At 41.1% G+C, this 27107-nt stretch overlaps 2 protein-coding genes across 4 annotated transcripts in view; both read right to left on the bottom strand.

Moving 5' to 3' along the window:
- LOC106583120 (transcription factor SOX-13) overlaps window positions 1-2682 on the bottom strand; it is a 72974-nt gene extending 70292 nt beyond the window's left edge. For 2 of the 3 annotated variants that reach the window (XM_014166952.3, XM_045705601.2), the window contains exon 1: window positions 2415-2682. The gene's annotated coding sequence lies outside the window, so the exon portion shown is untranslated. The remainder of the gene's footprint in view (window positions 1-2414) is intronic. The other variant, XM_045705600.2, reaches the window with a different exon arrangement.
- A 17908-nt stretch (window positions 2683-20590) lies between these two features.
- snrpe (small nuclear ribonucleoprotein polypeptide E) lies at window positions 20591-25962 on the bottom strand. The gene is made up of 5 exons (NM_001140694.2): window positions 25787-25962; window positions 25469-25495; window positions 25230-25292; window positions 25029-25107; window positions 20591-20703 (listed from the first exon to the last, which is right to left on the bottom strand). Exons 1-5 carry the CDS (start codon window positions 25838-25840, stop codon window positions 20648-20650), a joined length of 279 nt encoding a protein of 92 aa, NP_001134166.1. The 5' UTR covers window positions 25841-25962; the 3' UTR covers window positions 20591-20647.
- Window positions 25963-27107: the final 1145 nt, after the last annotated feature.

Here is a 27107-nt window from a genome sequence, read left to right as displayed (position 1 = left end):
CACACACACACACACACACACACACCACACACACCCCTATGTCAGTGTGTTCTCTTCTCTACCAGACCCTCTCTGCTACTGACAGACTGTACGTCAGTGTTCTCTTCTCTACCAGACCCTCTCTGCTACTGACAGACTGTACGTCAGTGTTCTCTTCTCTACCAGACCCTCTCTGCTACTGACAGACTGTACGTCAGTGTTCTCTTCTCTACCAGACCCTCTCTGCTACTGACAGACTGTACGTCAGTGTTCTCTTCTCTACCAGACCCTCTCTGCTACTGACAGACTGTACGTCAGTGTTCTCTTCTCTACCAGACCCTCTCTGCCACTGACAGACTGTACGTCAGTGTTCTCTTCTCTACCAGACCCTCTCTGCTACTGACAGACTGTACGTCAGTGTTCTCTTCTCTACCAGACCCTCTCTGCTACTGACAGACTGTACGTCAGTGTTCTCTTCTCTACCAGACCCTCTCTGCTACTGACAGACTGTACGTCAGTGTTCTCTTCTCTACCAGACCCTCTCTGCTACTGACAGACTGTACGTCAGTGTTCTCTTCTCTACCAGACCCTCTCTGCTACTGACAGACTGTACGTCAGTGTTCTCTTCTCTACCAGACCCTCTCTGCTACTGACAGACTGTACGTCAGTGTTCTCTTCTCTACCAGACCCTCTCTGCTACTGACAGACTGTACGTCAGTGTTCTCTTCTCTACCAGACCCTCTCTGCTACTGACAGACTGTACGTCAGTGTTCTCTTCTCTACCAGACCCTCTCTGCTACTGACAGACTGTACGTCAGTGTTCTCTTCTCTACCAGACCCTCTCTGCTACTGACAGACTGTACATCAGTGTTCTCTTCTCTACCAGACCCTCTCTGCCACTGACAGACTGTACGTCAGTGTTCTCTTCTCTACCAGACCCTCTCTGCTACTGACAGACTGTACGTCAGTGTTCTCTTCTCTACCAGACCCTCTGCTCTGAAAGACAACTGGAACTCAACACAGCCAATGGGGCTAGCCATTGGGCAAGCGCAAATAAGACCCTGCATGAGACACACACACACTCACTCTCTCCCTTTGACACCTCTGATAACTTCTAGAAGATTTCACTGTCCGCAGTCTACTCGATAAAACTGACAAACACACAAAGAGAGAAAAGAGAGTGAATGAGACAAAACAGAGTGGGAATGAGGACCGCAAAGAAAGATAATAAGAAAGCAAGAGAAAAGTGAATGAGGAATAGAGAAAGGAGATGGACAGAGAGAAAGGTCAAGGACTCCCCACTGACGGGCAGCTTTGTGTGCAGCCAGTCACTGTAAAGCCACACACACACACACACACACACACACACACACACACACACACACAAAGGCTGGCAATGAAAGCTTTAAATCATCTGAAATTACCGAACTTCAGACTTCTCGGTCCCATCATACACATATACACACAGTACCCAGACCTTGCTTGCTCAACACAATTAAACACATACACAAACACTACCCAGACCCAGGACTCACCCTCACAGAGTGACTTGCTTATACCTTGCACATTCATTGTCCATGAAGACATATCTGCAGTCTAGTACTGTCAATCAACCTATTCCAGCCATCAAGACTGACCACCACTAAGGATGCCACCTCCAGCTCAATGTACATGTTATGTCATTTATGTCATTTTCACCCAGGGCTATGTCCATAGTGATCTAGAAATGCAGATTGCACATAGATTCTACCAAGGGAAGACTTCACTGAATTATGAAGAATGTTCTCTTTCCGTACCTACTACAACCAATCATCTAACACCACCAAAATAAAGATATTTCCCGAATCTACTCATCCAAACACCTAACACCCCTCAGGAAAGTACTTTAAAGGATAATTAGGCCACGACTCTTGATAAAACATAGATATAATATAAACATATTCTGTGTTTTAACATTCGCAGCTATTCTCGGGAAAGTAGTTGATAGTTTCATTCTCATCTGCTAACAGAACTGGCATCGTCACTAGTTATTGCGTGCGCTGTAGCCTTGCAGATACGATGCTGTGACTGTTCTGCCTATTTAAAAAAGACTGTCACCTAACGGTACACGCAGACTCCAACTCAAGACAAGGCGAAACGGACCTGTCTGTGTAACTTGATACACATGTCATTTTATTAGCAGGGCTACTCATGTTCGAACATTTATGAAATAGAGCGCAAATATTCCCTTGTATTCGAAACACTAGCGATCCAGGATGCGCGCATGATGTTTGGTTGGAAACGCATTGGGAAAAGATCCAAAAGTACCCGAAGTGTATGTAATTGTATGGACAGTGAGTTATATGTCCTGTCGTTAACAAGTAGCCTAGTACAGTGTGTGTGGACTCATCACACTAATCCTGGGTAAAGTGCCCCGCTCTGTTCTTTTCACTCACCACTCCTGAAGCTCGCGGGCTTTCCAAACGTCTGTTTCTCTGTTTTTCCCGAGCGCTCACCGCTGATTGCTCAACGAATGCAAAGCACGAGAAGACGCGTTGTGTCGGTTTTTCTTCAGTCTACAGGAAAGACGAGGACAGGGTTACAGAAGGACGTATCGTTGCTATCAACTTCACGGTAGTTCTCCCAACACTCACACAACCTCACCCCGCTTTCTCCCCATGACTTTCTGGTGTTTTGTTTCCAACATTCACTCTCCCTTCCACTCACCTCCCCCTTAAAGGGAAAGGACTTCTTTATCTGTCGCCACAATGGGCTTGGAAGAGAAGGGATAATGAGAAAGGGCCCGGGTATCAAATCAATGTGATCTTTAGACTGGAAAGAAAGGCCTTTTATGCACTCGATTCTCAATTGAAACAATAACCAAACTATCAATAAGGTATCCCTTCCCCTACCCTCCAATATAGCACAAACAGACACACACACACACAACAAGGGTAGACCATACATTCGTGTTCAAAAGTGCCTAACACTGCTCAACATAGGAGTTGAACATTCATGGGAAACAGCATCCCTTATTGGAGTAAGTATTCCAAACGTTGAGTAAAGTGTTCCTTTAAATTGTATTACCTTTACCTTCTTCGTGACGATGGACTACACTGGGTCAAAGTGTAAGTAGGTCTACATCACCCTAAAGCAACCTGGTCTCAATGCATTTCGTATTATTCTTTACGTAAATCTGTCACATCATTTAGTATGTTTCGTATGGTATGTATTCATTTGTGGATGTCCATCAGCAATTTCATATGATATGTTACAAATTACAATTCGTGTTATATGTTACGAATTTTCTAAATGTACAATACGTTACGAAGTTGCTAAAAACATCTTATATGTTACGAATTTGCATAAACGTACAATATGTTCCAAATTCTAGCTAGGTGGCTAGGAGTCAGGGTTAAGGTTAGGGTTAAAGTTAGGAGTTATGTAAAAGGGTTAAGGTTAGGGGAAGGGTTAGCTAAAAGGGTTAGCTAAAAGGGTTAAGGTTAGAGTTAGGTGAAGGGATAGCTAAAAGGGCTAGCTAAAAGGGTTAAGGTTAGAGTTAGGTGAAGGGATAGCTAAAATGGTTACGGTTACAGCTAGGGGAAGGGTTAGCTAACATGCTAAGTATTTCCAAAGTAGCTCAAAAGTAGTAAGTAGTTGAAAAGTTGCTAATGAGCAAAAATGTCAAAGTTGTCCGTGATGAGATTCGAACTCGCAACCTAAGGGTTGCTAGATGTTCACGTTATATGCTTAACTTCTCTAGGGTAGGGGGCAGTATTTTCACGGCCGGATGAAAAACGTACCCAAATTAAACGGCCTACTACTTGGGCCCAGGAACTAGAATATGCATATTATTAGTAGATTTGGATAGAAAACACTCTGAAGTTTCTAAAACTGTTTGAATGATGTCTGTGAGTATAACAGAACTCATATGGCAGGCAAAAACCTGAGAAAAATCTAACCAGGAATTGGGAAATCTGGTGCTTGTAGTCTTTTCAAGTCATTGCCTATCCAACACACAGTGACTTAGGGTTCATTTTGCACTTCCTAAGGCTTCCACTAGATGTCAACAGTCTTTAGAACCTAGTTTCAGGCTTTTGCAGTGAACAGAGAGCGAACAAGAAGGCCGGGAAGTTGGTGACTCAGGAAAGGACATGAGTTCATTGGCGTGCATTCACGTGAGAGGTAGCTGTGTTCCAAAACGTTTTTCAAGACATTGGAATCGTCCGGTTGGAATATTATTGAAGTTTTATGTTAAAAAAGCCCTAAAGATTGATGCTATACAACGTTTGACATGTTTCAACGAACGTAAATATAACTTTTTTTTAAACTTTTCGTCGTGAAATTTTGGTTGAGCTTCCTACATTTGGAGTAGCTTACTGAACGTGCAAACAACAAGGAGGTATTTGGACATAAATTATGGACTTTATCAAACAAAACAACATTTATTGTGGACCTGGGATGCCTGGAAGTGCCTTCTGATGAAGATCATCAAAGGTAAGTGAATATTTATAATGCTATTTATGATTTTAGATGACTCCAAAATGGCGGGTATCTGTATTGCCTAGTGTATGTTTCTGAGCGCCGTACTCAGATTATTGCAAAGTGTGCTTTCCCCGTGAAGCTTTTTTGAAATCTGTCACAGCGGTTGCATAAAGGAGATGGTTATCTAAAATTCTTTGAATAACAGTTCAATATTTGATCAACGTTTATGATGAGTATTTTTGTAAATTGTTGTGCTGATTCACCGGCAGTATTGGAGGCAAAATATTTTCTGAACATCACGGGCCAATGTAAAATGCTGTTTTTGGTTATAAATATGAACTTTATCGAACAAAACATACATGTATTGTCTAACATTGAGTCCTAGGAGTGTCATCTGATGAAGATCGTCAAAGGTTAGTGCTTAATTTTAGCTGAATTTCTGGTATTTGTGACCCCTCTCCTGCTTGGAAAATGGCTGTGTGGTTTTTCTTGTGTTGTACCTGTCCTAACATAATCTAACTTTATGCTTTCGCCGTAAAGCCTTTTTGAAATCAGACAATGTGGTTACATTAAGGAGAAGTGTACCTTTAAAATGGTGTAAAATAGTCGTATGTTTGAGAACTTTGAATTATGACATTTTGTTGTTTTGAATTTGGCACTCTGATTTTTCACTCGGCTGTTGAATAGTGTGTCCCGCTAGCGTCCCACCTGCACAAGAGAGGTTAATCATCCACCCTACTTTTGTTGATGCCTTAATTAACCATCTGTCTTATGTAACCATACCAAACATAACATAACATACTAAATGGAGTGTCTCAGATTTACGTACAGAATAATACTAAATGCTCTGAGACCGGGTTGCCTGAAGTGGCACTTTAGACTTACCAGTAAGACATTGAGTACTGTCTGTATGTAGCTAGAAACAGCCTATGTTTTCAATAGTTGTATCACATAGTGCTTTATCTGTTACAAGGATGGAAGCTATGCAGTAGTGCTGAGCGATTGGTGCTTTTTGAGGTCAGTTCGGTTTCGATTCGATTATTTTAAAAAGAATCACGATTTTCGATTTTCAACATTAAATGCATTGTGCGTTATGTGGGTTGAATGTTATAACAACACAGAATAAAACAATTAGTCCCATGATGGTAGTGACAGCCCATTGCTGCTCACCACTTATAAACCATCATTTATAAACATATAATAAAATATTTCAGTTGTTGTTGTTGTTATATTACTTTTGTTTTATTTGATGACTTTATTTCATTCCGAGTCATCTCATCTCTATAGAGCTGCTGCCTGTGCTGTCTGACAAAAACACTATTTTGTAGTTCTTCAATGTAAATAGGACTGCTGAATACCAACTATCAATCACTTAGATCATGTATTTTCAGGTAGAGATACCTCGTTAATCTACAGCTGCTCTCTATATCGCCTCACGATCGAGCATTCTTCTCTCTTCAGTAACAGGCGTAAAATGAACAGACGGACAAGTATATGCGCAATGGATTATGGTAATTGTAGTCAGTCGTGGAAAACGTACCCAATAGTCAAATTTGAGTAAAATCAAAGATACCTTATTAATAGAAAATGACTCCAGTAAATGTGAAAATCACCAAGTAAAATACTAATTGAGTAAAAGTCTAAAAGTATTTGGTTTTAAATATACTTAAGTATCAAACGTAAATGTAATTGCTAAAATATCCAAATATCAAAAGTAAAAGTATAAATAATTGTATTGTGTAAAAAGTACATTATTTTCTTTATGAATGTAGTGAAGTAAAAGTAAAAGTTGTAAAAAAATATAAATAGTAAAGTACAGATACAAAAAATAAACTACTTAAGTAGTACTTTAAAGTAGTTTTACTTTTTATTTATTTATTTCACCTTTATTTAACCAGGTAGGCAAGTTGAGAACAAGTTCTCATTTACAATTGCAACCTGGCCAAGATAAAGCAAAGCAGTTCGACACATACAACAACACAGAGTTACACATGGAGTAAAACAAACATACAGTCAATAATACAGTAGAAAATAAGTCTATATACAATGTGAGCAAATGAGGTGAGATAAGGGAGGTAAAGGCAAAAAAAGGCCATGGTGGCAAAGTAAATACAATATAGCAAGTAAAACACTGGAATGGTAGATTTGTAGTGGAAGAAAGTGCAAAGTAGAAATAGAAATAATGGGGTGCAAAGGAGCAAAATAAATAAATAAATAAATACAGTAGGGGAAAAGGTAGTTGTTTGGGCTAAATTATAGATGGGCTATGTACAGGTGCAATGATCTGAGCTGCTCTGACAGTTGGTGCTTAAAGCTAGTGAGGGACTTTACAATACTGATTGTAGTTAATTACCACGTTTTTGCACTAAACTTAAGTAGAATATTGGCCTGTTGGAAACTACAACTCCCTACTACATTGCACAGTTCAGACTGTATATGATTGAGCTCACAGAAGAAGAAAACATTTAATGGAATTCAAATAATTGAACCAAAGTAGGTTAATTAGTTGTTTAAAAAATAACCGAAATGTCGGTTAATCGCTCAGTCATTCACACAGTCAGTCAGTCAGTAGTCAGTGAATCGATCAGTCTGTCAGTATGTTATAATCAGCCAGTCTGGGTAGCCCTGGTCTGTGTTTACATTCAGCCCTCTTTCCAGAGAGAGAGAAAAAGAGAAGCGAGGTCCCTGATAGGGAGGGAGAGAGAGAGAGAGAGAGAGAGAGAGAGAGAGAGAGAGAGAGAGAGAGAGAGAGAGAGAGAAAGAGGTGAGGGCTCTGACAGGGAGAGTGAGGCGAGGGCTTGGAGAGAGGGAGAGAGACTATAGCTAGCTATAGCTGGGAGCGAACTGATGTGCCATTTCTAATCCCCCCTGTTCCTGCCTTTGTGCTGTGGCCCAGCAGGAAGTGGGAGCTGGGCAGACAACAATTAACAAAAGAGCTGTGAAGAATACAATTAGCCATCAATGGCCAACCACAGTCCTTTGTGCCTGTCACCATGGTGATGGCCCAACACCACTATTGCAGAACCCTTTCTCTACTTCTCCTTTTTACTCCCCTTCGCCTTTGCGCTCTCTCTCCCCTCTCTCTCTCTTATTTTCTTTTCTACCTCTCAATCTCTCCCATCTCTTTTCTTTTTTCTCTCTCTCGCCAGTTCATCTTTCCTCCTCTCTGTACACTCTCTCTCTCTGTTTATTTGTGCGTCACTCTGGTGTCAGTGAGCTGCAGTGAGACTGTTTGCCTGTCTTAGGATCTGGCACCCTTATTCTCCCCTCTGCTTTTCAGGCCATGCATCTTTGTCTACCCTGCCTGCTGAAGCCAACCAAAATGGGCTGAGCTTTCATATCAATAGAGAGAGAATGTGAAACACTACTCCAGGGGTGGGCAACTCCAGTCCTGGAGGATTCACAGTGTGTGTGTACACTTTTTTCCAACTCAGCACTAGCACACCTGCTTCAAGTAATCGACTTACCATGGTCTTCAATCTGGATAATGATGAGTTTAATCTGGTATGTGTGAGTTGAGCTGGGCTTGAACACAAGTCTGTGGCCCTCCAGGACCAGAATTGCCCCATAAGCAAAGCAAAGAGACAAGCTTTATATTGGTTTCAGTGGGACCTATCCCCACAAACCAAACTTTTTAAGTCCGTTATGTGTGTTTGCATCAGCGCCTAGCCTCCATGCGATATATGTTGTAACAGACACAATCCAAGTTGAATGAGATTACCACACTCTCTTCCTGTGTGCCAGGTTGTCTCTTTGCCTCACTTTTGTGGGGTTGGCAGCCCCCTGCCATCCCCTGATGGCAAAGATCTGTATCAGACCACACGGCTGCCTCCTCTCTGCCCTCACCCATTAGATGTCTATCTTACTGTGGGCCTCTCTGTTCTCTCCTGCATCTGATCTGTCAGCCTGCCTGCCTGCCTAATCAAACAGCACTCTCAGCACCACTGGTTGGTTGGACTGAAGCACAGTTTTCAAATGAATATCAACACACTGTCTGTCTCTCCCTGTGGTGCTGTTGGAACCCAGTCCATATCTAACACTGCAGACCCACGATCCCAACCAGTGTTCACAACAACACAATGTACTGAAGACCTTAAGTTAAGCACCAGTCCACTAAAACCATGACATTGGTCAGCAGGGGGTTCCGATGTCGGGGCACACTTCTGGGTATTAAGAGACTGGAAGATGACTGGTAACATTGGTTGTTAATGAATGGGTCATAGGAAAAGGGTCATAGGAAAAAAGAGTTTGGTGGGCCACCAGTTTTGGGGATAAAGAAGAATCATACTCATAATGTTTGCTTGTCCTGTATCACACTGTCAGCCAGAACATCAAGCTCAACCATCTTGTTAGCAATGCTAATGCTTAAAGAAAGCCCTAGTGAAGAGAGATAACAGTCAGATAAAGCTGGGGGGGAAAGCTACTCATGGGGTTGGGGTTATTCTGCTTAGCTGACACTACTGTATATTTGATGGCAGCCAAAGCGATAAGGCAGATTTGCCTATGTGTGCACTTAAACAAACCAAGGTGTCTTCACCAACATGCAAAAGGCGAGGTGGGAAACAGAAGAGGTCGGATACATACACCGACCGCATGGGAGAAGTAGGCTGAGAATGTTATCGAAAACAGCAAACACATCACTCCTGTGTGTGTGTGTGATACATGCTTATACGATAACAAATGCTCACATTATTTCTCAGAAGCGAAGGGACCGCAACACCCCCTGTTCCGACACCGCTTCCGCAGATTCGAGCAAAACAACACATCTGCCATCGGAAAAACACACTGCCGCAGTAACACTCCCTCTCACAAACATTACCCTATTGAAACAGACCACAGTGACCCGATTGAGCTGATCGTTATACTAGTTCATGCACGCAATTTAAAATAAACTGACAGCCAATCTTTTTGTGACAACAATTTGGGTGATAGCCAACAGAAGGCCTCAAACCAGTGCCTTTGTGCTTGTCAAGCCTCATATGGCTGTTCAACTGGTGGAATCAGGTGTGGTAGTGGTGGGCTGGAGCAAAAGCCTGCACACCATGCAGCTCTTGAAGACCTGTTTTGAAGAACACTGGTGAAGACAGTGAGATCAATGTCTAGCTAACTTCTCTCTGTCTCTCTCACTATCTATCTCTCTATTTCTCTCTCACTATCCATCTATCTATCTCTCTGTCTAAAGTCTAGCCCCAGTAGCCACCCACGCTCTCCCGTGCTCTGCCCTAACATAAGGCAAACAGCAAGCCACATAAAGATCTGTTCCCTCTCCACGGGCACACACTCACTCCAGTGGAGGCTGCTGAGGGGAGGACGGCTCATAATAATGGCTGGAAAACAGTGAATGTAATGGCAGTTAATACCATTCCACTTGTTTCGCTCCAGCCATTAACACGAGCCCGTCCTCCCCAATTAAGGTGCTACCAACCTGCTGTTACACACACACCCAGGGCAGTGGAGTAGGGCAGTTTCGTGGAGCTCCCACGCAAGGTCCGAGCAAGGCCTCCTTAGGGTTTTTTCTCCTTCCATGGGGCAGAGAGAAGAATGTGCAGTATTATAGCTAATCTCATGCTATATGAGAAGAGAATGTTGTTGTTTTAGAGCTCAGTGATTTTTGAAAAATGGGACAATCTCAACAATTTCCACAAATATGTGTCTTGATATTAAATGTTTTTTTAAATATTTTGATAGACCAAAGTATTAGCTATCACACCATGTAAAGGAGCAACCTCCTAATTATTTATTTTTTTCATCATAAGAAGCAACTAACTGGATTATGTCAACTCCGTCAGACACCATCATCAAATTAATTACAAATTAAAGCTGAACTGTATTGAGTCAACAAGTATTCAACCCCTATGTTATGGCCAGCCTAAATAACGTCATGAGTAAAAATGTGCTTAACAAGTCACATAAGTTGCATGGACTCACTCTGTGTGCAATAATAGTGTTTAACATGATTTTTGAATGACTACCTTATCTCTGTACCCCACACATAAAGTTATATGTAAGGTCCCTCAGTCGAGCAGTGCATTTCAAACACAGATTCAACCACAAAGACCAGGGATGTTTTCCAATGCATAACAAAGAAGGGCACCTATTGGTAGACGGGTAGAAAGAAGAAGAAAAAAGACATCGAATGTCTCTTTCAGCATGGTGAAGTTATTAATTACATTTTGGATGGTGTATCAATACACCCAGTTACTACAAAGATACAGGTGTCCTTCCTAACTCAGTTCCGGAGAGGAAGGAAACCGATCAGAGATTTCGCCATGAGGCCAACAGTGACTTTAAAACAGTTTGAGTTTAATGGTTGTGATAGGAGAAAGCTGAGGATGGATCAACAACAGTGTAGTTACTCCACAGTACTAACATAATTGACAGAGTGAAAAGGATGCCTGTGAAGAAAATCTTCCAAAACATGCATCCTGTTTACAACAAGGCACAAAAGGAGCTGCAGGTAGCCTAGCGGTTAGAGCATTAGGTGGTAACTGAAAAGTTTCTGGTTTGAAGATCCAAGTTGAAAAATCTATTGGTGCCCTTGAGCAAGGCACTTAACCCTAATTTGGTCTAGGGGTGCAATACTACTCTGGCTGACTGTGTAAAACAACACATTTCACTGCACATATCCGGTGTACATGACAATAAATATTTATTTATTTTTAATACTGCAGAAAATGTGGGAAAGCAAATTGGTTGTTGATCATTGCTAAACAACCATTTTATCTGAAAAGAATGTGGGCAAATGTTGCACAATCCAGGTGTGGAAAGCTCTTAGAGACTTACCCAGAAACACTCACAGCTGTACTCGCATAAGTATTATTTCACAGTTTTGATGTCTTCACTATTATTCTACAATGTAGAAAATAGTCAAAATAAAGAAAAACCCTGGAATGAGTAGTTGTGTCCAAACCTTTGACTGGTACTGTTTGTGAGAATCCTGTTCATTGATAACAGCTCAGCGTTCAACGCCATAGTGCCCACAAAGCTCATCACTAAACTAAGGACCCTGGGTTTAAACACCTCCCTCTGCAACTGGATCCTGGACTTCCTGACAGGCCGCCCCCACATGGTAATGGTAGGCAACAACACATCTGCCACGCTATCCTCAACATAGGGGTCCTCAGTGGTGCGTGCTTAGTCCCTTCATGTACTCCTTGTTCACCCATGACTGTATGGCCAAGAACGACTACATCATTAAGTTTGCCGACGACACAACAGTGGCCTGATCACCGACAACAATGAGACAGCCTATAGGGAGGAGATCAGAGACCTGGCAGTGTGGTGCCAGGACAACAACCTCTCCGTCAACAAGGCAAAGGAGCTGATCGTGGACTACAGGAAAAGGATGGCCGAACATGTCCTCATTCACATCGATGGGGCCGTAGTGGAGCGGGTCGAGATTTTCAAGTTCCTTGGTGTCCATATCACCAACAAACTATCATGGTCCAAACACACCAAGACAGTTGTGAAGAGGGCACGACAACACCTTTTCCCCCTCAGGAGACTGAAAAGATTTGTCACGGGTCCCCAGATCCTTATAAAGTTCTACAGCTGCACCATCGAGAGCATCCTGACCGGTTGCATCACCGCCTGTTATGGCAACTGCTCGGCATCCGACCGTAAGGCGCTACAGCTACGGCCCAGTTCATCACTGGGGCCAACCTTCCTGACATCCAGGACCTATATACTAGGCAGTATCAGAGGAAGGCCCTAAAAATTGTCAAAGACTAGTCATAGACTGTTCTCTCTGCTACCGCACGGCAAGCGGTGCCAGAGCACCAAGTCTAGGTCTAAGAGGCTCCTTAACTGCTTCTACCCCCAAGCCATAAGACTGCCAAACAATTAATCAAAATGGGCACCCGGACTATTTACATTGACACTCCCCTTTGTTTTTACACTGCTGCTACTCGCTGTTTATTATCTATGCATAGTCACTTTACCCCTACCTACATGTACAAATTACCTTGACTAACTTGTACCCCCGCACATTGACTCGTACCGGTACCCTCTGTGTATAACTTTGTTATTGTTAAATAAAGGTTAAATTGAAGAAAAAAATATATACATTTTGTTACTTGTTATTTTATTTTTGACTAGTTTATTTAGTAAATATTTTCTTAACTCTATTTCTTGAACTGCATCGTTGGTTAAGGGTTGTAAGTAAGCATTTCACGGTAAGGTTGTATTCGGCGCATGTGACAAATAAAATTTGATTTGATGAAATTTGATCTAATTAAGATATAGTATATTAGTGTTTTATTTTTCATTAATATTTTACAAATGTTAGATTTTTTTTCTCACTTTGACATTACAGAGTATTTTGTGTAGATCAGTGACAAAAAATGACAATTCAATCCATTTAAATCCCACTTTTTAACACAACAAAATTTGGAAAAAGTCAAAGTGTTATGAATAAAACCTGAAGCCTTCAAAATGACACAATACATTATTTACCATTCATTTCAATTGGGCACAAAATAATCTGAAACACAACCAAAACAAACAGCAAATGCATCCCAAAAAATCACTAACTTGATGTCGTCATTGCATGCTATGAATATGGGACCAAATACTTAACTTTTTACTACATTAATACACATATAATTTCAGTTTTATCCTACAGAAAAGATAGAACAAATATTACAACAAATGTTATGGTTAAACTCAAATATACTGATTAATAAAAAAACATTCTTAATGGATTTATTTTATTATATTTATTAATGATATTATGAATAGAAACAGAGTTGTCACATATGCAGCTGTCAAAAATATATGGGAATATCTGCTCAATCCAAATTTACAAGCAATTGATTGCAGCATTACCACAAAAATGGAGGCAAGTGGAAAAGGGAGAAGGTAGGGAACTTGTTTGCCTGCCATATTTTAAAGATACAAATTGGCTGAAAGGAATTGGCATAAATAGAAAAATCTACCAGTTTCATCTGAGGACAACAATGTTGACAGATGCGCCATACAGGTTGTAAAATAAATGGGAAGAGATTTTCTATGAACCGATTCCATGCCACATGGTTTATGAACTGGTTCAAAAAACACTTGATTCAACACGAGTTTTTCAATTTAAATTATTATATAAAATTCTTTCCACCAACAGAATGCTATATATGTGGGGCATACAACAATCTCAGCTCTGTAGATTGTGCTGCGAAGAAACAAAATCAATAGATAATTTATTCTAGTATTACCCTAAGTAGCTTGTTTCTAGTCACACGTTCAGGAATGGTTAAAAAAAAATCACACCACGCACTTACAATTAACCTAACAAAATAGAATTGCTGGGCGATTTGGAAAAACATAGTCGGTCAATAAATAATGTAATAATACTTGTAGCTCACAATATGTGGATACTATATGATTAGAAAGGTAAAAAAAAATTGGTAAAGCATCACAGGTCAATTGAAAAATATATGGCTCATGGAAACCAAATGTAGCAGAAAAGCTGTAAAAAAATATATATATATATATTTGTCCTCCAAAGAGGGGGGGATGGGTTAAAACATTTTCTTTATTTTTCATTAAAACATTTTAAAAAAAATACATACAAGTGAATTAGTCCCAATACTTTTGGTCCCCTAAAATGGGGGGACTACGTACAAAAAGTGCTGTCATTTCTAAATGGCTCACCCGATATGGATCAAAATACCCTCAAATTAAAGCTGACAGTCTGCACTTTAACATCATAGTCATTGTTTGATTTCAAATCCACACCTCCAGAGTATAGAGACAAAAGAAGAAAAAAATACTTCACTGACCCAATAATTACGGAGGCACTGTATATAAAAGTCGAGGGCCCCCTCCCCACGACTTGTGGGAGCTGTGAGGGTGTGTGTTACGCCAGCGATAGGGGGGCAGGAGGGGTACAGTCTCTCGGCAGGGATGAGGGGGATGGTGGGGTTGAGGGGAGGTGAGTACGGCACTGCCCCATACAAAGGCAGCCCTGAAATAGCCCCTCACACAATGAAACCTGCCACTCTGTCTATGAGATAATGTCTAATTGAAAACACTGCAGCCATTGTGCTCCTGTCACCGGCTTTATTGTCCAGATAGCCCTCCCCCACCTCTCTTTTTCCATTGACGCGGCACGATTGTTCCCTGCCATTGTGGCACCCGCACCCTACTCTCTTTCTCTTTCCCTCTCTCCGTATTGTTATAATTTCATTACTCTGCTTCTCCTTTCGCTCCCCTGCAGATCTTTTGTTCGACACATTTAGGCACTTCATTTGGAACCACTGCCAGTGTGTATGCGTGTGTGTATACAGTATGTGTGCTAAACAGCTGTCAGTTTCATGAGATAAAACAGGAAGTAAATCATCTGAAGAGATATGTCTCATTCTGTAACATCATGGGACGCTATAAAGCTATATATACCTGCAGATGTCAAGAGAAAATGTAGGAAATCCATTTTTTGTAATGAAACCACATGGTAGTTATGAAGAGATAAGTAGTAGAATCTATTCACAAGTGAATCAACAAACCTTGTTTGAACACAGTAAACCACATCAGTGGTCACCAACTCTGGTCCACTAACTCTGGTCCAGAAGAGCTACTGTGTCTGTGCTGCCCTTCATCCCAGCAAAGCACTAATACATGAGATTCAATAAAATATCAAGACCTTGATTAATTGATCATCAAGATTCGATAAAGCATCATAAGTAGCTGAATCAAGTAGCCTGTGTTAATATGATTCCTGCAGCCTATTTTCCCAAAACCCTGGGATGACTTTCCATCGCCTCTGGTACAGGTTTGGCCTCAACACCCTGCCACTGTAGATCAGATCCTGTGTGTTACAGCCAAAGAGTCACACAATGAAAAATTCCTGCACATTTCCTCATTTTCACAAACCCTATTTCAAACAAAAAGGCCTTACCGGACCTGCGTATTATTCACCGTGTTAATTGGGGGGAAAATAAGTGTTTATTGTGCATTGCAACAGCCCTGTGAAAACAAGATAAGAGCCTTATGAACAGGTCCAAGACGATGGCCATTCAATGGCTTGTTTGTTAGAAAGTGTGAACAAGTTGAAAACAGGTTATTTTCCCTTTTTGCTATGACCAAGTCTGTCTGCCTGAGGTGAACGGTCTGGAAGTTCCCCAGGTCTGTTCTGAGAGCTTCTCCTGGATGCTGTCAGAGATGGTGAGAGATGGCTGTTTGACACAAAACATCCCTGCATAGGTCAAAGGTCATACATATACCTGTACATTTGATTGACTTGACAGAGTCATCCAAGGTACAGTATTTACAAATTTTCTCAATTAATTATTGTCACTCCATCATGCTAAGCACTAGCTAATTGGATGTTGTTTAATGTTACAGACTTACACACATTCTCCCTTTCTCTCTCTCACACACACATACATGTGCATGCACATGCTCGCAAGCTAGCACACACACACCACAGATTTGTGTGAGGAATAACGCAGCCCCCCTGAAGACAGAGATGGCTGTCTCTTTCTGCTGAAACCGTCACCATGCAGTAACCAGACACAGTAAGCACTATTTGCATTACCACAAGCTATCGCTAGCTGCAGCTGCTGCTCCAGTTTGATTTAGGAATGGATAATAGCAGTCTGGTTAGATTCATTTTAATGCTTTATTTGTGAGGAACATATTATTCAATTTCCATTACGAAGACATACCAAAACATTTACTTCCTCTACTGTAGAGCCTTCCTACTTTCTTTTTTTGTTTCTGACACAGATTTAAAAAATGACTGCATGTGTTCACACAAACCCTCTGTATTTGGAAGGATTGTGGTGGAAGCATCATGTTATGGGTATGGTTGTCACCGGCATGGACTGGGGAGTTTGTCAGGACGGAAAGAAATATGAAAAGAGCAAAGCCCAGATAAAAAGTTAGAAGAAACCTTGCCTTAGTCTTCTGAATACATAACCTTGGGATAGAGTTGAATTATTTTTATGCCAAAAACACAGCAGAATGGCTTTCCAATAGGTGTTGAGTGGTCCTGAGTGGTCCAGTCTCAATCGGACTTAAATGTTCTTCCAACTAAGATTCTAAGTTGGTAGAATCTTATTAAAAATTATTCATAGCTGTAGGCTACCAAAGTAGCTTCCACCAAGTATTAACTCTGGCGTGTGAAAACATACGCAATAAAGACATCTTCGTAATCCCTTTTTACATTTAATTTGAAGGCAGCAAAATGTGAAGACTGTGCTAGGGGTGTGTACACATTGACTCGGTACCGGTACCCCTGTATATAGCCTCGTATCGTTACCTTCTTTTTACTTTACTTTACTTAGTAAATATTTTCTTAAATCTTATTTTTCTTAAAACGGCATTGTTGGTTAAGGGCTTGTAAATAAGCATTTCACGGTAAGGGCTACATGTGCACCTACATTCGGTGCATGTGACAAAATGTTATTTGATTTGGGTAGACTTTCAATAGGCACTGTATGTTCATACAGTAAGCTAAAGGCAAAAAAAAATTCAATTTCAATGTGTGCTTTTTTTGGGCCAGTGACTGATGTCATGAGGCTGACACATTTCTGTGTAATTGTTTTCCTTCCTTTTCCCCTTGTAAGTCCAAATACATAATACCACCCACCCACCCTATACACACATAAGCAATAAACACACAAAAACCCAAAGAAAGTACCCTGAACATTTTTTTTTAATAAACCAACCAACCAAACATCTCTGTTTTGAATAAACAAACAGGCCTATAATAACAATGTATCAAGTAGCTCTTGGTTCTATTCTTTCCTAGTCTCTCAGTCCAGGTCATGATATGATGCTATCAATGGGTGCTGGCTTTACAGGGACACAGACTAACAAACAAACTACCCTGAGATTCAGAATAGGTACCAAGGCCACCCAGAGTTTGAAATAACAATCCCATTAGAATACATCTGCCTTGATGTATTTGAACTTTTGGCATAACATGTATTCATGGAGTTTTGATACAGGCCACAGACAGAGCGGAGGTTGAAAGAAATAACCACACAAGAGTCTGTGCCCCAAAACATGTTCAATGAGGGCGCTATGAATAGACAGACAGAATGAGAGAGCGGGAGGTGGGCAGGATACAGACCCACACCTGGCAGAGCCAGGCCGAGGTAGGAGAGGGGTCAGGTGTCTTAGGGATGGTCAGACAGATGAGAAGGGGGAGAAAAGACAGACACACACACACACACAAACACAGCAACAGGAAGTGGTCTCTGGAGAGAGAGGGGGGTTGGTTATCTGACCCAGGCACTGTTTCCTTTGTCTGAAAGGGGGGAGACACAGGAAAGACTGGGGAAAGACGGATGAGATGTAGGCCTACGTATGTATGAGTGTGTGACTGTGTCTGGTGAAGACCTTTATTGTTGAAAGATCACCAAAAATAATTTCAATTGGCTTACTACGTAGAGAAATCCTCTAGTAAAACTTGTTTGCTAGAACCGCACCAGTGCGACGGTCAATTGCCAACGTCTGTAGTCTCACTGTTCTAAGTCGGACATAAGAATGTGTGGGAGGTGTGGCATTGAGTCAGCCCATTCCTCCTCATAGCACAATGAGGGTCATCGGGCACTTGACAACGATGCATGTTGCCACAAGCTGTGGCACCCCTTCCTTTTAAGATGAGGCGCAGGGTTCCCGTCCTGTAAGACGACACCTCAGCCCTCGCTGCCTAGGCTACTTGCTCCTTTTCTTTCTCCCACTTGTGGACTCCGGTCTGTCTTCGGCTGCTTGTTACCATCACACTTCCTCCACAGATAGCCGTGTTGTATGTTTATATTATTGTAAACTGCAAAATTAAAGGAAAGGCTCACACATCTGGAATGTTATATTGTTTTGTGCATCTATGAGTGATGTTCTATCTTTTACCTGGGTCATTTCGTATTTTCATATGCATCTGAGTTATTGGAGAAGAGCAGGCAGAAATCCGGCCGGTATGACGTAGCACTGTGATAAAGTCACCCACACTACACTGGAAGTTAATAGGAATACAACGTTTAGATCGTGAAAACGTCTAACATACATGTTAGATTTCAATACTGGTCGATGTCATTACTCGGGAAGATGTCTTCTCTCGAATGAGCCATTGATCATATTTTTGCGATAGTTCTACCTCGAGAAATGTGTCATTTAACAGAGGGTATAGCACATTTTTCCTACTTGTCTGCTTCTTTAGTCCAGGGTGCATTGCATGGTACTGTTGCCAGAGATATTATACAAAGGAGATAGGAAGCAAATGAATGACGGAACGTATAATGCCCCACCCAGCACACTGTGACCAATCGCTTTCACGTTGTCATGCTGCATCACGCGGTTGCTAAACTAATCGTCACGCAATCGCTTTCAATCAGTGTACATGTCTAGAAACGCGCCTATTTTCCTCAAAAGTACGTAATGTCACAATTCCAAAACTACATGGTATTACAGACAGCAAGATAATCTCACGCCACTGAAAAAAAATGTAATGTTGTACTTCTTGTTGATGAAATTTGTGCTAATGTTGGGTTTTTGAGCTAGCGCCCAATAGATTCCCATTCACTCCATGAAGGAGGGCGCTCCTGGTCCCAGAATTGCCCAGAATGCACCGCGATGCCCATTGACGTAACATGGGCAACGTTTCCCATCTCCTCAAAAGTATCTGCCGTTGTGAATGTCAGACTACACTCTGTGAGGCACATCGATCTGCAGGTTGAACATGGTGAAATTGTAGACTCCTAAATTGATAGTACAGTTTGTTTAGGCGATTTTACAGCTTTGCATGCTGATATTGTATTTGGGATTGTGTGTAGCTACGTTTGCTAGCTACCTAGTGAGCCCATAGAGTGCATTGAGGATTTTGTAGCTGCGACTTGAGCTGCAACAGATTTCCACAACGATGTTTCATCTTGCTACCAAAATGAAACATTTGTTCACAAATAATATTGTTGTCATATGTGTTATTTAACACTGTCAAAGGTTGGGTGGATTTTTCCTTTAAGGCTGGCCTTCCTGACCTACTTAAGATCATGTGTTACAGGTATATTGTACACAACAGTGAAATGGCCAAGTCGTGCTTTATATAATAGTCTATTAAAACCGTATGGGAATACTTTGGCCATTTATGGTAAGATGCGTGGAAATGATGTTTGACATAATGGCAGTCAGCACTGTTATGTTTCTCACGTTGCAAGCAACATTTCCTGGATTCTCAAAATGAAATGAGAAAAAGTATTGCATCCCTGTTGAAAAATGTATCCATACATTTATGCAAGTTTCATTGAAATACTGTATGGGCATATCACCTCCTGGTGGACCATCGATGTATTGTCACAGTCCAGAAATACACAGAGTGTACAAAACATTAGGAACACTTTCCTAATATTGAGTTGTACCCCCTTTTGCCCTGAGAAAAGTCTTCATTCATCGGGGCATGGACTCTAAGGTGTTGAAAGCATTCCATAGGGATGCTGGCCCATGTTGACTCCAATGCCTCCCACAGTTGACTGGATGTCCTTTGGGTGGTGGACCATTCTTGATACACACAGGAAACTGTGTAGCATGAAAAACACAGCAGCGTTGCAGTTGAGACACTCAAACCGGTGTGCCTGGTACCAACTACCATACCCCATTCAAAGGCACTTAAATGTTTTCTCTTGCTCATTCAACCTCTGAACGGCTCACATTCCCACAGCATATCTCAAGGCTTAAAAATAATTATTCAACCCATCTCCTCCCCTTCATCTACACTGATTGAAGTGGATTTAACAAGTGACATTAATAAGTGATCACAGCTTTCACCTGGATTTTTCTGGTCAATTTAAATCATGGAAAGAGCAGGTGTTCCTAATTTTTTTTGTACACTCAGTGTATGTGGCTATGAACGTCAATATTGATGGAGAAGAAAATACACCTAGAAGCATATCAGTAGCCCATGCAACCCAACAGCTGCACTCATTTCTATTTGTTGTTTTTTGCAATTCTTAAAAAGTTACAGGTAACCATGTTCCCACTGAGAAACTAAAGAGTAATTGGGTTGAGTAGATATTTCAGATAACAAAACATTTATTACAGAGGAATAGTTGGCAAAAATAAACAATTACATTATTCATGTAACACGAACACCATTGAGCTTCAATATTGTTAGCAAAAAATCTAACGTAAAAAAAAACCTACCAAAAAGGGGAAAAAATATCCTAGAAAATGTATGTCGGCTGGAGATGGATGGACTTGGTCCTGTTGGGTTGAGTTAGGTGGCTACACTCTGTAGCAGGGTGATGTTATCTCCTTTCAGCATGATCCTCCCTGAGAGAGATGGATGGAGAGATACAGGGAGGAATTGAGAGTAGTGGTCGACCGATTAATCGGAACAGCCGATTAATTAGGGCCGATTTCAAGTTTTCATAACAATCGGTAATCGGTATTTTTGGCCACCGATTTGCTTTTTTTTTTACACCTTTATTTAACTAGGCAAGTCAGATTAAGAACACATTCTTATTTTCAATGACGGCCTAGGAACGGGGGTTAACTGCCTTGTTCAGGGGGGATTTGGGGATTCGTTTTTGCAACCTTCCGGTTACTAGTCCAACGCTCTAACCACCTGCCTTACATTGCACTCCACGAGGAGCCTGCATGGCAGGCTGACTACCTGTTACGCGAGGGCAGCAAGAAGTCAAGGTAAGTTGCTTGCTAGCATTATACTTATCAATCTTAACATAATCACTAGTTAACTACACATGGTTGATGATATTACTAGTTTATCTAACGTGTCCTGCATTGCATATAATCGATGCGGTGCCTGTTAATTTCTCATTGAATCACACCCTACTTCGACAAACGGGTGATGATTTAACAAGCGCATTTGCGAAAAAAGCACTGTCGTTGCACCAATGTACCTAACCATAAACATCAATGCCTTTCTTTAAAACCAATACAAAGGTATATATTTTTTAAACCTGCATAACATGAAATTGTCACTTATCTTGGGTTCATTGCACGCAGTCAAGGTATATGCAACAGTTTGGGCCGCCTGGCTCGTTGCGAACTAATGTGCCAGAATTTTACGTAATTATGACATAACATTGAAGGTTGTGCAATGTAACAGGAATATTTAGACTTAGGGATGCCACCCGTTAGATAAAATACGGAACGGTTCCGTATTTCACTGAAAGAAAAACCTTTTGTTTTCGAGATGATAGTTTCCAGATTCGACTATATTAATGACCTAAGGCTCGTATTTCTGTGTGTCATTATATTATATTAAGTCTATGATTTGATATTTGATAGAGCAGTCTGACTGAGCGGTGGTAGGCACCAGCAGGCTCGTAAGCATTCATTCAAACAGCACTTTCGTGCGTTTTGCCAGCAGCTCTTCGCTGTGCTTCAAGCTGTTTATGACTTCAAGCCGGGTGGGTATAATTTGTGGAACGTTCCAACAGGAATCTATTCCAAAAACTTCGTAAATAAGGTTGCCAAAAAACAACGCATACAAAGTTGTATAGCGGCAGAATAAGATACCGGGTAGGGAGTGGTCTATTTCATTGTGTTTTTCACTCATCACGTTTATTTCAAAAAATGTCTGTCCTCACTCTGGTTGCCTATGGACAAACATTAAGAATAAGCTACGTGGTGAGTTGATGCCTATTCGGCAGCTAGTTAGCTAGGTTTGTATGCGTTGCTACTTTGTATGCGTTGTTGGTTGGCAACCTTTTACTTTACGTTTGTTGGAACGTTCCACAAATTATACCCACCCCTTCAAGCCTATCAACTCCCAAGATTAGGCTGGTGTAACTGATGTGAAATGGCTAGCTAGTTAGCGGGGTGCGCGCTAATAGCGTTTCAAACGTCACTCGCTCTGAGACTTGGAGTAGTTGTTCCCCTTGCTCTGCATGGGTAACGCTGCTTCGAGGGTGGCTGTTGTCGATGTGTTCCTGGTTCGAACCCAGGTAGGAGCGAGGAGAGGGACGGAAGCTATACTGTTACACTGGCAATACTAAAGTGCCTATAAGAACATCCAATAGTCAAAGGTATATGAAATACAAATCGTATAGAGAGAAATAGTCCTAAAATTCCTATAATAACTACAACCTAAAACTTCTTACCTAGGATTATTGAAGACTCATGTTAAAAGGAACCACCAGCTTTCATATGTTCCCATGTTCTGAGCAAGGCACTTAAATGTTAGCTTTCTTACATGGCACATAATGCACTTTTACTTTCTTCTCCAACACTTTGTTTTGCATTATTTAAACCAAATTGAACATTTTTCATTATTTATGACACTAAATTGATTTTATTGATGTATTATATTAAGTTAAAATAAGTGTTGATTCAGTATTGTTGTAATTGTCATTATTACAAATAATAAAAAAACATCTATAATTATATATATATATATAGTAAAAAAATGGTTTATTAAATCGGTCGATTAATCGGTATCGGCTTTTTTTGGGGGGTCCTCCAATAATCGGCATCGGCGTTGAAAAATCATAATCGGTCGACCTCTAATTGAGAGAAGTGAGGATAGATGAAGAGACTGGTGATAAGCCTACAGTAAGTGACACTTCCGCCAGCAGTCATGATGACCAGACTGGTTGAAAGGACACACTTGCTCAGACTACCAACAAAGGAAAGTTGTATGATCATCATCAACATATGAGAAGTAACTAGAGAAAAGAGAAAAGTGTTTAAAAAAAAGAAAGTATACAGCTTTTTTATTAAGTCCTTACTCAACTAGTGGTTTTTGTCAATCCGATGGCATTAATAATAGGCCCTATAAGACAAGCGTCACCTATCTGGTATGGAGTGTCAACAACAGCATGCTATTACTCCAAGGTGCAGGACAGGGCTGCTTACCATGAGTTGGTCACAGACTAGTCTTAAGGGCTATCCTTCCTAAACTTATCTCGTTGACTTCAATATTGAATAATGCATTTTAATGGCAGTGCTGTCTGTTAAACACCTGCATTTGATTGGCTCTGGGCAATGACGTAGATATTGCGTTTCCCCTCAGAAGAGGCATTTGCTTGTTTTGTCCGCATCCCTTTTCTTAAGGCGGGTCGGCCAGCGTTTTAGTAGCCCATCTTACACCACCTAGCTGGTTCCAAGTCGGAAAAATGTCCAGGATCCGGTTTCCCAGAAGCACCGAGGCCAAATTCCCCAAACTATAATTATTAAACGTGCATTTGAAAATGATCTAAATCTAACGCCTAAAATATAAATACAGTAGGCTATAGGCCCATTTCAATCATATTGAAATACATTTCATGTTCAATAAATGTAGATATATTTTTCTACTTTTAGGCTACCGTCTGTAGTTTGTCTCAATATATTTCATGTGTAGCCTAACGTGCGCAATCATGTGCCAAATGAGTAATTTAGTGCATTTTTAATCGGGTAAGCATTAGAATAAGCCGCCTCTATTTGCAGCTGTAGGTGGAAATACCGCTCTAAGAGCTGATCCATCGTCAGTATTTTGAAATAATTATAATGTTAAGGCAAGATTTGAATTGGAAACACTGATCCGAGGGCAGCACTGCCTTTCTTTTGATCCTATAAGTATTGACACACGCTCCAACAAAGCACTTAGTGACTGTTCTCCCGTGTGGTGTTTTGGGAAACACATGTTACATATTTGGCCTTTGTAGGAAAGATGCATCATTAAAACTCATGTTTTTCAGTCACATGCAAAAGTACAGTGAAATGCTTTTGTTGCAAGCTCTAAACTCAACAATGCAGTAATCATTAACAATGAAATACAAAAAAATAACAAGGTAGAACAAAAACCAAAAAATAAACCTAAGTTATATTGGGAAACTGGGCCCAGAAACAACCCGTTTGGAAAAATCCACTTGAACGTCCCTCCAATTGGTAATAACTAGTGGGACACTCGCCTATAGTCGCTGAGCTCCGACTTCTCCCACATGCTGAACTCTGACTTCACAGACTAGTTCCTCGATTCCACCGACAGCATTATTGCATTTTGGTACACCAGAAGTACATTCATTTCCAAAGGAATGCTGCGTTGGCCTTGCAACACTGCAGAGGCAGTTGCAGTGTGCTGTGTGGTGCATACGTTGGATTTATCAAATGTATGCGTAAAACTGTATGCGTAGACAGCTTGACAAAAATAGTAGCAGAAGGCGAATGAACTTTTGTTGCACACATATCCAGATGATGCTGCGTACCATTTTGACTAATGACGCTGTAGGTATGATCGAGGCATAAGGCAATGAACTCAATAACAGCATTTACATTTTATTTATTTAACTAGGCAAGTCAGTTAAGAACAAATTCTTATTTACAATGACGGCCTATCCCAGCCAAACCCTCCCCTAACCCGGACAACGCTGGTCCAATTGTGCGCCGCCCTATGGGACTCCCAATCACGACCGGTTGTGATAGAGCCCGGGATTGAACCCAGATCTGTAGTGACGCCTCTAGCACTGCAGTGCCTTAGACCGCTGAGCCACTCGGGAGGCAACAAAACATTTATTAATATGGTTTTTGAAAACGATCATTTGTTTTCAAAATACACACAACTTCTTCCCAGCTTACAAGTAGTATTTTCCAAGTTTCCCACTTGTTATGAATGCAGCATCACAACCACTTGCGCACACACACTGACTTACCCAAGGGCTTCCTGTTCTTGGTCTTCATGTGAACCTCCTCAGCATCATCCAGAACCAGGTTCATGTATTCATCAAAGCCCTGAGAGAGAGAGGTTTGTTGCTTTCAACTACACATCTTGCTAGGTGTCAGCAGCCCTGGTGTAGTTTCAGGTGCTTTGGCTAAGAGAATAAAGGAGGAAATACCGAAGGATGATCACTTACGATGATGCAGCCTTCTATCCGCATGTTCACCTGTTCATACAGCCACACCTGGATACGAGAGCGCTGCAGGGAGAAGAGGGAGAGAGGCTGTGATTATATTTGAGGAGAGATTGCTAGCTAGCTAACTTGGCTAGGCAATGTATTGTAAAAGCATAAAGTCTATCACATTTGCAACTCGCAAGAACCACGACCATCAGATCATGTGACAAATGCAGAAAATATGAAAGGATTAAACTTACGTTCTGTAGATACCTGAAAATAAGGTTCTGGTGGACATAGGGTCAAGGAAATGTGTCAAACATTTAGTTAGCAAACTGGCTGATTTGACTGCACATGTTTTCTTGAGTTACTGCATCATGGGTTACACTATTTGTGTTCCTGGACACGCTAACCGCTTTCGGAAATATGCAATTAACGTTAATCAAACCAATGTTTAGCGGCAGAAAAGTAATAGTAGGTAGCTAACTACTACTAATAGTAGGTAACGTTAGTTAACGATGAATTAAACGTTGCCTAGGGCAAAATATTGTACTAAGTATTTCATCAAGAAAGGATACAATTGGCTGCACCATAACCTTCTGGACTTTCTGTCCTTGTCCTCTGTACGCCATCCTCGTTATGGGTTTACGCTTTGTTGTCCTAAAAACAATTGTCAAAACGTTTCACTCGAAGGAAGACAAGGAACTCGAAATCTTCACGTTGTGGTTCTTCAATGGCGCGCTTCCTCCTTTCCGCGTGCGCAAGCAAAGAGGTGACTCTCCTCAAAGTTGCAGCGCCCCTATAGGCGGGAGGCAGAACTGTGTTGGAGGAGAACGTTACACCTCCCCTGGTTCATTAGGAATGTATTGCCACCTTTTCTTCCTCAGGAGGCTCAATAGATGTTGCATGGACCCACAGATCCTCAAGAGGTTCTACAGTTGCACCATCGAAAGTATATTGACTGGCTACGTCTGGTACGGCAACTGCACCACCCTTGACTGCAAAGCTCTGCAGAGGGTGGTGCGAACAACTCAGTATATCACTGGGGCGTGCTTCCTGCCATCCAGGAAGTCTATATCAGGCGGTGTCAGAGGAAGGCTCGGAATATTTCCAGACTTCAGCCACCCAAACCATGGAATTTTCTCTCTGTTAACGTCTGGCAAGTGGTACCGGAGCATCAGGTTCCAACAGGCTCCGAGACAGCTTCTGTCCCCAAGCCATAGGACTACTGAATAATCAAATGGCAAACTGGACGATCTGCACTAACTCTGCAAACTCACAGGACTATCCACACACTCACAAACACGGACTCTGGATTAAAACCGAATTACAATAAAGTGCATCATTTTATGTATTGGATCTAAAAAAAAAAAAAACGTTTAGTTTACCAATAGAATGGTCCAAAGGTGAAGTCGACATACTCAGTATTCATATCATGAAAGAAAGAAATTCTCACTACAATACATTTAAATAGAATGTTAGCCAAATTACATGAAAAATGTTGCTATCATGGAAAAGACAACACCTGTCTATTTGTGGAAAAATCACCCTGATTAATTATTTAGTAATATCCCAGTTTACCTATTTTCTTATGGCCCTGCCTAAACCTAACGACTTGTTTTTTAAATTATATGAGCACCAATATTCCACTATTTGGAGCAGCAAACCAGACAAAATTTAACGGTCCTATTTATATAATGAGTATTGAATTCAGACGGCAGAAATGATTAAATATTAAAGCGTTGGACCTCTCACTAAAGGCTTCAGTCATACAAAAACGATTAGTAAGAATGGTTCACCCCGTGTTCAAGAATGGTCTTTTTCCCTTCATTCAGATTACAACCTCTCACTTTCAGTTACAGTGCCTTCAGAAAGTATTCAGTCCCCTTGACTTTTTCC

This window comes from Salmo salar, chromosome 22 (assembly GCF_965601325.2).
Source record: "Salmo salar chromosome 22, fSalSal1, whole genome shotgun sequence".
NCBI lineage: Eukaryota > Metazoa > Chordata > Actinopteri > Salmoniformes > Salmonidae > Salmo > Salmo salar.
Note: the sequence above shows the minus strand (reverse complement) of the source record. Positions and strands in the feature narration are given on the sequence as shown.